Source organism: Carassius carassius, chromosome 8 (assembly GCF_963082965.1).
Source record: "Carassius carassius chromosome 8, fCarCar2.1, whole genome shotgun sequence".
Taxonomy (NCBI): Eukaryota; Metazoa; Chordata; class Actinopteri; order Cypriniformes; family Cyprinidae; genus Carassius; species Carassius carassius.
Window position 1 is genome coordinate 4,200,902 of NC_081762.1, and position 16,704 is coordinate 4,217,605.

Consider the following 16,704-nt stretch of genomic DNA (forward strand, 5'->3'; position numbering starts at 1 on the left):
TCACATCAACACCTAATCAAGCAGCTGTGCACCTCTCATAGTGCATCTAAGACTCTGTTATGCTCTAGAAATCATGACCGAAACCACATGAACATAGAAATAATTTATGCATCCACAAATAAAACCGAATGCTCATGTTGCCCAGCTAATTTCAAAGAGCAAGATTCTGCATGTTTGTATATAAAACACTGGAGGATTTGAATGCATTCAGTTGACCACAGGGAATAAAGCAGGCTGGATGGAAAGTTATCAGATTCAAGTTTAAACACGCCACTAAAGCCAACAGCTCGCCCCACTGGACAGAGACGGGTGACGTTTCTCCCTGTTCTCATAACTTCTGGGTGTACAGGTGCCATTTGAACAGGTAGAGCTTTGTTTTTTCAAATCCATGTATGTGTGAAGTGTGTAAAGAGGAAACCACGGGATTCAACGGCACACATCACAATCACTCATGCACACAAAAGTGACAGCAGCTTCCACTCCAAGCCTTTTGTTTTCTTTAGGACAAACTACTAAAGAGTCAAACGAAGAGGGGGGGAGGAGGAAAAAACCAACAAAATACTCACAAAGAAAAACTCAGATTTAAGTTTTCTTCCCTACCAGGGAATAGCTTACAATTCTTCTTTATAAAAGAAAATAGATATTTATATATCTTTGTACATGTATATACACAAAGTAAAGAAGGATGGACTAACAGAAAGGTCTGCCAGTTCCTTCTCAGTCCAACATTTCCCAGAATTCTCTCTGACCTGCTTCTACACATCTAAAGAGAAACACTGCTCTTCTTTAAACATAATTTCATTAGTTACTGTTATCAAGAGCAGAACGCTATTCTATTCTGGGCTGGAGTGCATGTTTTATTTGATGTCCGTTCTTTCAGTCTGAGTCTGAGTCACTGGTGTCAGAGGAGGAGGAAGAGGAGGACGAGGAGGAGGAGTCTGAGCTGGAGCTGCTGGCGCTGAGACGAGACGCCGTGGCATGAGCCTCCACCCCGGTGGGCTTCTCCACTGAGACAGAAACAGAGACGTGTTATTCGGTTAGTCTCGATTAACCTGACTCTGAATCAGCGGTGATCATTTAGAAACATTTCAATCCCTACCTTTGGTTTTCTGTGGTTTCTTGGCAGAGTTGAGCTGGCCGCTGACGTCCTGCAGTCGTCTCTCCAGCTCTCTCTTCTTCTCCAGAGCCAGTTCCTCACGGGATTTGCCTGCAGTTCCTTTGACAGACACTGGAGAACACAAGAAGCACATTCAGTCTTCACAGCACGATAGAAGAGCACATTATGTGATAATCAGTCAAGAGAGTCTCTACCTATACAAGTGTGACAGCAAGATATTTATATTGCCTTTTTTTCTTTCAAATATTTAATTGAACATATATTATTTGTTTTTTGAAATAAACTTTTTTTTGTTCATTGGAGAATACTGAATTTCCAAAAAACATTAAGCAGCAAAACGGTTTTCAGCATTGTTGATATTGTCATCAAATCAATGAATTAGTAAGATTTCTGAAGGATCATGTGACACTGAATACTGGAGTAATGATGCTGAAAATACACAGAAATAAGTTACATTTAAAAATATATTGAAATTGAGAAGAGTTATTTTTTTAAATTGCAATAATATTTCACTATAGTATTGTTTTTACACCATTCTTGATCAAGTAAGAGCCTTGGTAAACATGAGTTTCTTTCAGAAACCTTTTTTCTTTTTAAATCCTATAAACCTCAAATATTTAAACAGTAGTGTATTTTTCTTTTTTTCTTCCTCTTAGCATGTAATTATTAAACCTCGCACATATATTGATACACGAGTCACTTCAGTGATAACTCTTTCTGACAGCAGTGGAGGAATGAAAGAACGGCTTTGTGTTTGTTCACAGGAAGAGTAAAGGGCAGATTACTCTCTACCTGTAGAGAGTGCTGAATAAAACCAGGAAAGGTGGGGCTGACACAATGCATTATGGGTTAACATCTAGTATCAGATTCCCATTAGCTGCTCAAGAAGAAACCTCATTTTCCCAAGAAACTCATATCATTTTAAGCAAATCTACTGCACATATATAAAAAGGGTCTGAATTAGGGCTGGTCACCTTTTTTTTTTTTTCATATAAATAACATAATATGCCAATTAATCCATGTAATTAATCACATATTAATTTCAGCTAAGAAACCACCCCCCATAAGAACAGATTCATTCAAACATCTGACTAATTCAGAAACGAATTAACATTTGAATGCATTTTACATCCATAATTACATTGCTCCAAATTTTAAATAGAATTAAGTAATCAAGCTATGCAATTAATAAATTATTCCCTATGGATAAATGGACAACCCTGGTCTGAATCCTCTCTGAATGCTCTCACCGCTAGGTTTCCGTGGTTTCTTGCGTAAGCACATCATGACGTAGTTCTCCAGCTCACGCAGCGTGGACGGCTTGAGCGTCTCGAAGTCGATCTCGATCTCCTCGGGGTTGGTGTCACGCAGCGAGGGCTCTCGTGATTGGATGATGTGAACGACGCGTCCCAGTTTCTCGCCCGGCAGCCTGTTGATGTCCAGACTGAGCTGCCGCTTCTCGTCGTAGCTCATGGGGCTGGTCTCCTCTTCCTCCTCAGAGTCGTAGTGTGGCGTGAGACCTCCTTGGCTCATTTGAGAGTTAAAAGAAGGGGCTTGAGATTTCTTTGAGGATCTAAAGAAAAAAAAGGAAAAAAAGGACAAGTTAATGTTTTTGTTGACATTGGGGTTTAAATGAGTTCTACAGAATCAGTGTTTGAGACATACTTGCTCTTGCTGCTCTTCTTATTGGAGGTCTTCTTGCTCTGAGTGGAGCTCGCCGCTTTGCTGTTACTCCTGCTCTTTGGTGTCTTGGAGAGTTTTGGCGTTTTGGGCGGCCGGATGAGTGCATCATCCTCCATCATACTCCTGGGCCGCTTGTGTTTCTCCAGCTTCTTCTTTTTCTTCTTGTCTTTCTTTTCTTTCTTCTTCTTGGGCTTGATGATGGGTGTAGAGGACAGCGCAGCCAGCTGCTCGTGCACCGCTCTCAACTGCAGACAAGCGAGTGAGTGAGTGTCACTGTGTAAACCCACGCTCACTGCAGCTCTCAGTAATGTATGACTATGTCAAATCTGTCAGTGCCAGTTTAGCGGACTTTGCTGGAAAAGTTCAGTCGCTACCGGTGTACACACCTGTTCCTGAAGCTGGGCCAGGCGATTCGCTCGCTCCTCCTCGCTGTCGGAGCTCGGGCTGCTCTCGCTCTCACTCTCGCTGCTCACGTCGCTCTCTGATGACGAGGAGGAAGAGGAGGAGGAAGAGGAGGAGTGACCGCCCAGGCCTCCGCCCAGAGACGCAGGTGGGTGGGACACCAGGGGCTCGTCTGGCATCTTGGCGAAGCGGAACTCAAAGACATCCTGAAACAGAGAGAAGACATTATTAATATTCAGCTTTTGAATGGGTTATCAAGGGAAGTGGAAGTAGAGCTACACAGTTAATCGTATTTCAACTGTTCTCTCAATTAAGCTTAATAAAACACATTGGCCCGCTGGTTAATTAATTATCCTGATTTTTTTTTTTCTTTAGACAATTCTGTTATCTTGCATTGGTAACAAACCAAGTTGCCAGATCTCAAGAGTTTAAATCCTCCAATCAGAGCTTTGATTCCCTTAAAGAGTAAAGGGTTTTACTAACCCATGAACGTATTTTCATTGGAAAGCTCAAAAAAGTGCTGGTGGTCTGAATACACAACAAGCAAGTATGTTGACGTTTACTGATTACCGATGAAGTCTTAATAAGGTCTGTTTGTTTCTAGTTGAGGGCACTTAAGCTATGCGATGCATCTAAATTTGCATGCAAACCTGCTTAGTGATAACATTTTTATGATTGTGATGAACGAATTCACATAGGCACACTCTGAGGTACAATACAAAGTCTTTTCTGTTATTTTAATAGAAAACTTAAAAAAAATTTTTTGAGATAATAGACAGGGTAGATTGACAAAGCTGTGAGTGAACGTCTACAGTATTTAAAATGGCACACACTGTGCAATGGTTCAAAATCACAAGGTAATGAGTAATTACTCTTGATTTGCATTAAATTATTGGCTGTTTTGTCTGCTTTCACAAAGCTTTAACCAGTTTTCATAATGCAGGGAGTGTTGAAGTGTATTATAAATATGATAAATTAGAAAACTAAATACATTTAACTGCAAGCATCTGTACCTGTAATTTTCGAGCCATGGCCACCACATCGTGATCTGGGGGATTGTACTTGTAACAGTTGGAGAACATTAGCCTGATGTCAGCAGCAAACTGCAACGCATCCCTGTACTCACGATGATCCATTTTCCTCTGCAAGATAGAGCAAATCATCAGGTCTGAACATGCACATGGTTTCATATTATCATGTAACACATCTAAACGTCTTTATACACACCTTAATTGTGCTTAGATCCATGGGATACTTGATGATATCATGATAGTCGTGCAGTCCCAGTGAGGAAGCGTCCACTGGCTTGTAGAAGGGCCAAGCGTAGGCCGCATGCTTCTTTGACAGCAGCTCTTTGAGAATCGTGCTGCAGTACCGAAGCTGCTGGCTCATCTTCCCGCGACGAACCGGCTGATGTTGGTTCTGGGAGTCGGGCAAGTCTTTTCGTGGTGGTTTGATGGGCCTGCCACTGCCACCTCGTCTTGCCAGTACTTTGTCTCCAACCATGCCTCCACCAAGACCCATGCCCAGGCCCAGGGACAGGCTCTGTTTGGGGTCGCCACCCAAAGCGGAGAGGGTGAGAAGGGAGTCACCTCCGCCCATGCTGAGACCCATCCCACCTACACCCATAGTGAGCGGCATGCTTGTGGTGGTGGGGGTGGTCGTGTCTGCCTTGCGCTTGACACCCTTTTTCTATTAAAAAAAATGGAGAAGAATGAGCTAAACCCGTGTGTTGGCATTTCAACTAGGTTATGCTGCATATGAAAACTGATATGCATAAACAGATGTGATTAGGAAAGAGGCGGTGGTGTTACCTTTGCAGTCGGTTGGGTAGGGGGCAGGCCCATCAGTGCAGGGGTGCTGTGTAAAGTGGGAAGCAAAGTCTTGGTTATAAGCGTCTGCGGTGGGGTGGAGAAGACCGAGTCTGGGGTGTCTGGAGTGGGAGGGGAGTAGGCCAACAGGGACACGGAAGATATCGCAGGGACCTGATGAGCTGTCGTGAATCCACCTGATACTAAAAAAATATATATAGAAATGCATGAGCATGAAAACACGCAAACAGACAAATATTAGCACCAATTAAATTTGCAGGCAAATCAATTGTAATTACTCAGTTTTTTTAAATCATTTCAAACAAGTGATATAATATAATTGAATTCAATTCAATTTAATATAAGTAAAAGGTGATAAATCTACATTTTACAAATACATAATTTAAACGATACATTCATATATTTTACTATCTGAAAATGTAAATTTTTTACATCTGAATATACTATTTTATATACTCAGGTTTATTGTTAAATAGTTTCTGTTCTATAAATTATTTTTTTTTTTTTTACATTTTCCAAATTACAAATTAATTCCAAAAGTTACAAAAATTAACAAATTCCAGAAACAAAATTATATGATTATATATGATATGATTCCAATCATATGTTAACTATTTACATAATTACATTACAATTCATATAATATTATAAATTACATAATTACATTATATCAATACCTATAATTAAATAAAATGTATAATGTATATATAAGAACTTTATAGGATGTTGTTCATTTCTGTAACTTTCGAGGTCTGAAACTGTATTTCGACTAGATATCTTATCAAAAAAAGATATCTATAAAAAAAAATTATATATTATATATATATATATATATATATATATATACATACATACACACTATATATGTTATAAATGTTATTTTCAAGTAGCAATAAAAACCATGACCATGGAAATCCTGTCAACTGCTGTCTTTATCAGATTATTCAGGTTCATCAGTTTTCCCTGCAGTCTTACTTGATTTATGGCCTTTTTGAGGTTTGCCCTGTTTGCCCCTCGGGACAGGGGCGGGAATCTCTTCCTCCTCTTGGGGCATCTGTGCAACCTTCTGCAGGAAAGCCTTCTCCAGAGACTGAGCCATCAGGACGATGTCATCTGTTGGCTGTAATAAACAGACGACTATGAGATCACATGGTATTTCTAGACGATACCACTGATGCAAGTAATTGCTCCATAATAGGTTGTGCAGAAGACCTGAGCAACTTGATGGTGAACAACAAAATAGATCAAGCACTGAGAACTGTCTGAGCACTTACAGAACCTTTCACCTAAACATAGACTTACTGACTGACCTTGTTGTAGATGTAGCAGTTGGTAAACATGGTGTTAAAATCCTGCAAGCACTCGCTGGCACTGCAGTAATAGTTGTTTTCCAGTCTTCTCTTGATAGTCCCCATATCCATGGGCTGTTTAATGATTTTGTAATAATCCTGCATGAGACAATACAGTTGAGTTTAGACCCATAACTCTTGGTATTTTATGCCATCTTGTTTAATATTTAAACACAGAGCCTAATAACAAGTCCCTAAATCTTACAGGCAGGTTGAGTTTGGTAGCATCCACCGGCTCATGGAAAGGCCAGGCAAAGTGATGCCTCCAAAGCGTCTTCTGCAAAGCCTTCTGGAGGAACTGCAGTTGGTTGGTCATGCGGCCCTGTCGAGCGGGGTCCTGAACAGGGGGTTGAGGGGGTCCAGATTGAGGCATCTGGGGCAGAGCAGGTCCCTCAAACCCCTCGTACAGCAGCGACGGCTTGCGGATGCGTTTGCCGGGAGTGGAGATGCTCTGCTCCATCATGATGACCCCCTGCATGCTGTCGCCCCCGCCCAGAGAGCTATGGAGAACAGGAAGATGAGAGTGAGCCATGTAGAGAATAAACTAATTGTCTAACTATACATAGAAACAGAACAATGAACAACATTGTGACTAAATGAAATGAAACATGCATTAAAAATGAAAAGTCATCATCATCACAGTACTCGTCATGACTCAAACTCTGACTAAATAGAACATATTGCTAATATGGACCTTGCATGAAGACACAACTGCAGTTTATCTGTCCCGGCTGGGTGAGTTATGCTGGTACACATTCCACACCCATAAACCACTGTCCTACGGGAAACTAGGGGCGGGGCTTTAAACAGACCTAATAACCCAGATCAGGTCACGTGTGTTTATCTGAGGAATTAGCCAATGAGATTTGAATGAATCAATCATTCCTGTCCTTTGGACAAATTTAATTATTCACCCTAAGATTTTCTCTCTAAACCGTTAATAAATATACCATTATTTTAATTGATCCTTCAAAAAAAAAAAAAAGATATTACCCGTTCAACTTCTCTAAAGTATTATACTGCTTTTATATACATAACTTACCTCAGATATGAATTCATAATTTCAAAAAAGATTCGTAACTTTATAATATCATTATTTAAAAAATGAATAGGAATATACAACATGTATATAGGATTGTATGACATTTAACACTGTAGGTGTTTAATAACTTTAGGTTTCGGACACTTTTTTTTTTAACTGAACCGAACTTCCTCACGAAAACTTACCTTCTGGAGCCTAATCGTTGAACACTTTAAAGGGAACTTGTTGGTAGCATCCAATTTATTACGTGCATCCTCTTGGGATTCATTCAGTGTTTGCACAGATAGCACATAATGATGCAACATTTATAAAGCCATTGCAGCAGTTACTCGATTTTAATAACAAAAACTGCAGAGACAAAACACTTGAAGTGGGTGTTCACTCCTTCTGCAGAGATGTTGCACTAATGCCTTCCAGTCAGTTTCTGTAAGTGGTTTTCATACCTGCCCCAGTATGGACTGAGTGTCATTTAACTAAAGAATACTAATGCAGACAGGCTGCTTCTAGAGAAGTCATCTTAGTAAATACATATCGATCATCTCAATTCACATTTGTAAACTTAAAATCTTTAGTCAAGTTAACGTAAGCGCATTAAGCAAAATTTCTAAACAAACTTGGAGTTGAATGTTTAATTTAAACCGTGCTAAATGATACAAAAACACAAAGTGTTCATATTTAAAACTTTTATTTTCAGTCAAATAAAATGTTGGCATACAAACAATGTTTGGAAAAAATAAAAACAAATGATAGGTCTAATTATTCTGTCCCATCTAGTGCATGCTTGTCAAGAGGGGGCAGATGGCAGGCTTCATGTGGCTCCTTTAACTATTTGAGTTGCTAAGCAACCAAAAGCGAAACAACCCCACAAATGATTGTTTGTCGTTGTCGTGATGTGATCAAAGAGGCTCGAGCACAGAGCTTCGGCCTCCACGCGTGGAAAATGTTGACAGAAGTCCACGTGTTGCGAGGCGGAAGCGCAATAATAGACGAGTTTCAGAATGACTAAAACCTTTGGCGAAACTAAAATCGGTCAAAATAAATATATCTATAAAGTAATTAAAACAATCACAGCTTAAAACAAAAATAACCCCCGATGCTGAGATATAATCACTAGTTTTTGAAGTCAAGGCACCGCCTTACGACCTAAATCTGTAAGTTACATATCATCTAGGTTAACGTTACATAGTATTGAAATATCGATCTAATACCACAACCCCGGTATCATAATCTACCGGAAAAACTCACATGGTCAAGATAAGACATTAGCGGAAGAACGGTTCAATGCACCACAATATTATTAATACATCAGAACACACTTTCCCCAAATCACATTTCTCTATTTTTTTTATAATAAAGAGTCGACAATCACTGCTGTGAATTAAAATGTTGAATACTAGAAAATACTACTAGACGCTGGTCGCTGTTAGCACTAGTTAGGCAACCAAGCTAACAGTTAATTTCCCGTTCGCACTCCACGCGTAACGACCCACGAACACTTATACAACTCAATCGAGTCTCATGTGAAAAATAGGTTTTGTATTGCTCAAACTCGACAGCCTTTAACACGGACAGAACATTTGTAAATAAACTATCTGCCCGTTTCATTGAGCGAAAACGCGCCTGCGCACTAAACGCGCCCAAAAACTTGGACTTTAAGACTTTAAAAACTTGGAAGACTAACTTAACATTAAAAAATAGAGTCTCCAACATCAGTATCATTGGAAAGTGTAAGTCAATGCAGTCTTAATACTCCAGTCTTTCATCTGATGTTATAGCGACAGTTTGCAAGTGATTAAAAGAAAATTCCGAGCGATGCCAAATTATGACAAGGTTCCAACAACATTTTCGTTCACAGAACAAGTGCAATGCCATTTACTCCAACCGGTACCTGTCAAAGAGCGGGCTAATGGCCGTCTCCATCGGGATGGATCCGTACTCCGTTTATAAACCGGTTTCGCTCGCGGATCGGAGTTTCTTGACCCTGTTTTCCCGACTTCCTCTATTCTCCTGCTCAGAGCTACAATGAAATGGCGACGTAAAGGCTCCGCCCGTCTTTTTATAAACCCATCGACGGCTCCATTGGCTCATGGAACGCCAAACGTACACGCCTACGCGAATTCTACTGGCCGCTCTAGCTGTCAATCAAATATACCACGCCCGCGCATCCCCCGGCGACCGATTTGTGGATTTAAACCAGATTATTTCACAAAAAACACTTGCCTAAGCAATGCCACTGCCATAGATATGAGACAAACATTCAGTCAAACATGTCGGCGAATAATTTAAAACACTCAAAGACGCGGTAACTTTTCCAGAAATGCTGCGTTTCTTAACAGTTGTGTTACGTCAACAGACTTCGCTGATTGGCTGCTCAGAACTAAGGCGCGCTCATCGAGAGCAGGTTGGAGACACGCCATTGGCCCGACCGATCAGTCACGCGTAAAAGACAAATGCGGCACGCACACGTACCACTCCCCTCGGCTTACAGCCCGCTTCTCATCCACTGCCTGAAAATTACAAAAATACCACATAAAATCCCCAACATCTAAACTAGGCAACCTCGTGATGTAAAGTAGGAAGTAGAATGAAAGTAAAACAGCAAATCCGAGGCCTAAAATAAACAAAAACAATGCTACGTTGACTTTTTAACCCAGTGTAAGAAAACACCTAACGTTAGCAAACTCAGACTCTCAAGCAAACAAAAAAGCCGATGCCCTTCTCTGTGTCGATCCAACATGGCCTTCAAGGAGTGTCCTTCATAAATGACGCAGCAACTTCGGTTTTTTAAACGACGACACGTAGTTTTGAAGACAATTACCGCACATATAGGTTTAAACTCAGTTAAATTGATCTAAAGTTACGTAAACATTCGAATTACTTTAAAAAGTTACACAAAACTTCGAAAAAAGACACTATCGCGATTAGGCCAGCATCGAGCTCTAACTACCAAAGCCAAAATCATCTACAACACCGAAAATACGTATGATTTGCCTCAAATGTGTGTTTATTATAATAAAAGGCCATCATATAATAAAAGGCCATCATTACTAACAAATCACGTCGAGGTTTTCAAATAAGCCGTAATACTTTTTTTAGAGGACACTTGAAACACACAAATTAAGACTTTCTTCCAGAAGCCACTAACCAATGTTAAAGTATATTACAACGATTACAACCTGTATTTTCAAACGATTTTTAAGTGTAAACACTAACAACGGGTTTTAGTCAAATATCTTTCCGCCCATCCCCCATGACAAGGTTACAGATTTGAAACAATGTCACAGATTGTGGGAAACAAAATACGCTAAACCGGTCAAATTGTTCGTTATCTATAAATTATTTAAACCAAAACGCCTGATTTGAATTATTAACAATGTTTTACAACTGAATTTTGTTTTCTAAAAATAAATCTAAATCTTCTAACATATACCTCTATCCACATTAAGTGAATTGAAAATATAAAGGAAAAGCATATATGTCGAATTCCTCATTGTTTGGGTAAAATCCTGATTTTCTTCTTGTCTTCGGCCACGTTTCTTTATTCAACACATTTCCCTCAAACATGTCCGACTTCTTCTTCCTCTTCATTGGATCAAAGTGGGGGCAGGGAGAGTCATGTGACACACCAGTACTCGTGTGGCTTCAACTGGTTTTAAGCAGGAAATTCCGAGAACAAGTCTTCTTTTTAAGATACGTTGCATTCGAAAGCATTCCTTAGCGATTAAAGACGCGATATTTAAACAATCCATAAACTTTAAACTAGCAATTAGTCAGTAACGTTGATAAATCCAGAACAAAGAAGACATGGCTGTCGTTGTCGCACCATGATTGGATAGAGTCGGTCACGTGTCTCGCGAACCATCGCGCCATGGCAAAACATTAAACCTGGATATTTTTGCACTGAGATTATCTTCTTGGATGATATAATCCGATTCCATTCGATCCCTTTCCAAATGCTCTGAATAAAATAATTCCGTTTAGAAAACCCCCTGGCAAAAAGTTTATTAGGAGCACGAAAAATCCACGTAATCAATAGCTTTCATCTCCCTTGAATGGAATCCTCTCTGCGCATGCGCAGTTTCACTCGACTCCCTTCCACACGAAACCCCACAGCAGGCTCTTTGAGCTAAAACTGGAAACTTGTTCTGTGACTAATTTATTTTGTCTGATTAAAAAGTATAGCTACGTTGAAACTGGAAATAAGTTTTAGTAATAACTAAAGCAAACAAGTACTTTTACTTGTAAATTAAATTTATGCATTTAGCAGACGCTTTTATCCAAAGCGACTTACATTGCATTTCCTACTATCATGTGTTCCCTGGGATAAGAAGCAAGATATCCGCTGGGTACATTATTCAAGTTATATATTTTTTACAAAAGGGCACAGATATGCTAATTATCATTTTAACTGATTTTCTAAACTAATAAAACCTACCATATATAGAGAGAGAGGGAGAGAGAATGTGAATTCTTCATATTGTGGTTCTCAAATATGACTTCTGTAGGTTTACTTTTTAATAACACATTTAAATATTACCAGACAGTTCTTTGACTATGTTGTCTTACATCTAACAACAACAGCATGACGAATGGGAAAGTACTGTAGCCTTGCCTGTCACTCATGTCCCACACAAGTGAGCACAGACAGCACTAACCCAGTCTGACTCAGCATCACAAGACTTGGCCAGCAGGGAAACGGTTGCTATGGAGGCTCTCACTCACACACTCTTTTTTCCTAATAGCGTGATGACACTGCTCTGAAGGAAAGCACACACTTTTACAGTTTAATGCTCAGTGATTGGGTTTAGGTGAGGGGTGTTATATCCATTTGCATCTTTTGTTTAAATGGACTAGTTTATAGAACCTTTAAAGAAAATGACAAATAAATGTAAAAATGTTTGTTTGTTTGTTTGTTTTTAAATATCATAAGCCTATTTTATACATCAGGCTTTTATGGCTCTTATCTGATACAGTGAGAATATGAGCTCCTACTTGAGGAAGAAAGAAAAAACACTTAAATTCAGAGGCTCAAATTAAATATACTGCAGATGTTATTTATACGACCAATAGGCAAGATTAAGTTTATAGCTTGTGCTGTAAATCAATTAAATTCTTAAAATAATAAAACAGACTGCTAAGGTGCATATACATGTCAAATGTCACTATGTGCAAATTATATGTGTTATTAAGATTTTTAAATGCTTAGTTTTATGCTAAAAGCTCTTTATTTATTTTTCTTTGTAGGAAGTTTCTTTTATGTTGCAAAACAATGATTTTAAGATTAACAAATAAATGTTCCCCAAAAGCCAGATGTTCCATATTTTATATTTACATTTTAACATTATTTTTCTAAAAAAAAATATCATTTAAGGTGCTTCAGACCAGTATGTTCATCTTGAAATATTTGCATAATTAATATTTCTACATTTACTTTACCACAAGGATCAGAAATCCTTGTCCTGATCATGTTTTAGAGGTCTTAGAAATTAATGCATCAAATATGGGGATATAGGGATAAATGTAAACATACCTTTGACAATATCTATAATCTATTCTTTCAATTCAATAATGATTTAAGCAGCAGAGTTATGTTATTGTCAGAAAAAGCCTTCTAGTTCATAAAAACATATTCTCCGAATAAAATGTTTACCCTGATTCAGTTTCAGTCAATTATTTTACAGAGGCAGGTCTAACACTATACTGCAATGAGTGCAAGAAGTCCATTCTTTGAGGTCTAACATACTTTTCTGTGACGTCACTAGCTATAATTATGGAGCTATTAAGAGTGATTCTAACAGCTATTCGCACTTCTATTCTGAACACAGACACAATGAGCCTCAATAGCTCAGCTCTGCACAGGTGTGAAGTGTTGCTATGCAGAACCATTGTTGCATTATCTCACATTCACCTCTGCAATGATGTGTGGGAAGAAAGCTGAACCAAACCCATTAAGCACAGGAGCATTTGATATATTTATTACACTGTAGCTTTTGTGATACATTTTAAGCATTTGGTTCACATAAATGGCATTTTGTGTATATTTCTCTTAAATGTCGTAATATAAATATTTGCTTTTAAACTGTCTACTAAGATTGTTATATTTTAGTCAGTTTATTTGTGCTTTCTTTTTCAGATGTGTTGTATGAGACATCAGATATAAGTGATGACCTACAATGTGTGTCAGTGGCATATGTATTTTAATATGCCTTCAGATATTTTGTCGTAACTCTGAAAGGGAAGCACAGCAACAATTGAAACTATAGTACACATTAACACTGAGCCAAGCAAAGTTAACAATTATCAGTTTCCATCTGGCAGTATGCAATCACTTTTGGATTAGGCAGAAGCTTCAGTGATGATATTTCTCACATTTCTCACCACCATTGTTATATATCTGAGTAAAGCTTTTTAACTCGTCATGTGAGTTTCTGACTGCATCCAAACAGTAAGAGGTGATTTATTTCTTTACTCAGAACCGTTCTTAATTGTGTCATGTCAAATATCAGGATGATAGAAAAACAAAACTGAAAACCTTCATAATATAATACTTTAGATAATACTAATACTTTTAACATATTCTAGAATTTAATCTGGAATTGAGGTTGTAAAATAGAATCTTCTCTCCTCATTTTATTTGTGATGTCAGAGCGTCTTTAAGTGCTTAAATCAAAGACAGATTATAAAATACTTTATAAAAATAATTATAATTTTAGTATAGGAATATATAATACTTTGCATAATTTGCCACATCCGGAAGATTTTATTTTGTGTACAACAGTGGCATCTAGTGTTTATATTGGGAATAATCAGAAACTTCAAAAATCAGCCTTGTGTGTAAATGAGTAGATAATAGATAATCTTTTCAACATTTTAAAGTCTTTACATCGAAGTCATTTTTCTAAAAAAAAAAAAAATGTAATAGTGCAATTATAGTCCATATAATATCAATGGAATATAACTTTTAAAAGGACATAAATAACACTTTAATATGTCATGACCAGTGTTGGGAAGGTTTACAGATTACAAGTTACCCTATTTAAGATCTAATACAAGTTTTAACACTTCTTTTTACTTTGAGATCATTCTGCTTGAAATTCATATTTAAAATAATGAGATATAGTTGAATAGGTATAATTTTTTTAATTAAATCCTTGCATAGACAGGAAACACTGGCATCTAATAATTCCATGAAGAAGAAAAAAACAGTTAATCTTTAAAAAATAAAGCATAGACATCACCATTAATAGGAAATACAACAGTTTTCAAGCACGTGTCCTAAACTCCTGAAACATTGGTGTCAAATTTTTTTAGAGCAGTTAATGCAAACTTGGAAAGAAATCAATCCCATCTGTATGTGTGTGAAAATATTCAGATGTGTAAGGGTGAGTTCCCTGGTTCAGGCTGTAGGATCGCTGAATGACTAAAGAAAAAGGGAGAGAAAGGATAAAGCACCAAGAGGAGCTCCAGTAAAGAAAAGAGTCAGCAAAGAACCAGAGCTACAGTTAGAATCTTATTTTAGAAGACTAGAAACAACTGTGAGACATTCAAACTGATTAATCAGCAGATTACAGTTCCACCCACTGGGCAAAAGATGTGACAATTAGCAGACAGGCCTTGATCGTTATCAGCACCTCTGTGCCTTCAGGAATGCCAAATGGCCCTCGAGATAGGTTTGGGACAGGAAAGCAGAGGTCTTTGATTATTTTAGATAACCCCCTTCGTAATAATTTATATTTTCATAAGTAACTGTAATTTACTTCGTTTTTTCTTTTCAGTAACTGTAACAGATTACAGTTACATTTATTTTGTAATTAAATTATTTAGTTACATATAACTAGTTACCAGGCATGTGCACACAAAGAAATAAAAAGGGGCTTTACAATGTGCCCTGTTTTACTGGGGAGATTTTTTGTTTGTTTTTGTTTTTAATAAGTGATTATATATATGTGTGTATGTTTCAGTTTGTGCACAGCTTTCCCTGTCAAACAAATAAAAAATAAAAATATCAGGTTGGGTCTGGAAATGTTGAGAATTTCTCCCCTCTGCGCAGAAGCAGCACAGCACTGTAGCACACATTGATCAGCACATGTTCATCACTGACAGACAGAGAGCCTCTTTTACCTGATGAACAACAGACTAAGCTACCTGTCCCTCAACTTTACAGCTAATCATCCAAAAGATAAATACGGTTATTTTTTCTTGCTAACATCCATGACTCATGAGAGAAAGTAAGTCAGCTAAAGTTTAGCTAAGGCAATGGGAAGTCTAGTTTAGACCAGTGCACGTTCTTTAGCTGCATGCTTCAGTTTATTAAAATACATTTAGAATTATCAAAACATTCAAGATATGGGGGCAGAAATGTATATATTTATATAATTTAATATAGTTAATCAGTATAACGTGAAGACGCTTTCTTTCACCAAAAAGCAGCATGATTACAAATGTGAAATTGATTATTATACAGCAGTTCAATAAACAAGAATTTAATATTACAACACTCCCTTTTAGACATAAAATTGACTGTTTTTGCTCTATTTTGCCAACAAATATTATTCAAGTTTGCATCTTTGAGCCATATGAGCAACATGATGTTGATCCTGAATGAATCAATCAATGACTCACTTATTAACAGTTACTTGCTGCCACCTACTGGCAGTTTTAATTTTACATTTAAAGTATCTTTTTATTTTTTTTATTATAATTTCAAATATCAGGAGGCATATTCAACGTTTTATATTTAAAATATCAAAACATTATTTATGCATTTGCAACTGCAGGTTAAATGCATTCATGTACTGCATTAAACAGTGTAAATGCATCTAAATGCCCCTTCAGATGCAGCTTCTGTGTTTCCTCTACATTGAAAATATTAATTTTGTCAATACTGATTTAATTTGCTTGTTAACAGCCCAAATGACTTGTAATTCTAATTGTCTTTTTCAATTTAATAATTTGACTGAAAAGATGATATACACTTAAAATTTTAGGTAAAAATGCCCATTAAATTTAAACAATCTATTTAAACTTATTGTAAAAGATTAATTTCTCTCACTGCTGTGAACTAATCACCACACAGAATATAATAAAACTTTAGGAGTCAGCTGTCCATGATAGTCCTTAAAATATCAGCACAATATTATACTTATCGAGAAAATCCCAGTAAATATTGAGATATATTTTTTTCAATATTGCACACCCTTAACATATTTAACGTTTTGTTTAGATTTTTTTTTTTATTATGAGAAGTGCCCTTATTTCCCACCTGCCCCTCAAAATGTC

General features: G+C 37.5%; 1 protein-coding gene across 2 annotated transcripts; it reads right to left on the reverse strand.

Moving 5' to 3' along the window:
• Positions 1 to 581: 581 nt before the first annotated feature.
• LOC132145011 (bromodomain-containing protein 2-like) lies at positions 582 to 11,494 on the reverse strand. Of its 2 annotated transcripts, none has more exons than XM_059555685.1 (12): positions 9,314 to 11,494; positions 6,589 to 6,883; positions 6,345 to 6,482; positions 6,010 to 6,154; positions 5,017 to 5,216; positions 4,430 to 4,894; positions 4,216 to 4,344; positions 3,187 to 3,408; positions 2,783 to 3,045; positions 2,368 to 2,690; positions 1,100 to 1,228; positions 582 to 1,007 (listed from the first exon to the last, which is right to left on the reverse strand). In XM_059555685.1, exons 1-12 carry the CDS (start codon positions 9,343 to 9,345, stop codon positions 877 to 879), a joined length of 2,472 nt encoding a protein of 823 aa, XP_059411668.1. In that variant the 5' UTR covers positions 9,346 to 11,494; the 3' UTR covers positions 582 to 876. The 2 variants fall into 2 exon arrangements, with proteins under 2 accessions (XP_059411668.1, XP_059411667.1); XM_059555684.1 differs by having other exon boundaries at positions 3,175 to 3,408.
• Positions 11,495 to 16,704: the final 5,210 nt, after the last annotated feature.

What these genes read in the sequence shown, in the direction of transcription:
- LOC132145011 (XM_059555684.1), bottom strand. Translation starts at nt 9,345, where the DNA reads ATGGAGACGGCCATTAGCCCGCTCTTTGACAG. An exon ending in CTACCAAACTCAACCTGCCT is followed by an intron (nt 6,483 to 6,588) that starts GTAAGATTTAGG and finishes TGTCTCATGCAG; the next exon opens with GATTATTACAAAATCATTAA. An exon ending in GAAACCACAGAAAACCAAAG is followed by an intron (nt 1,008 to 1,099) that starts GTAGGGATTGAA and finishes TTTCTGTCTCAG; the next exon opens with TGGAGAAGCCCACCGGGGTG.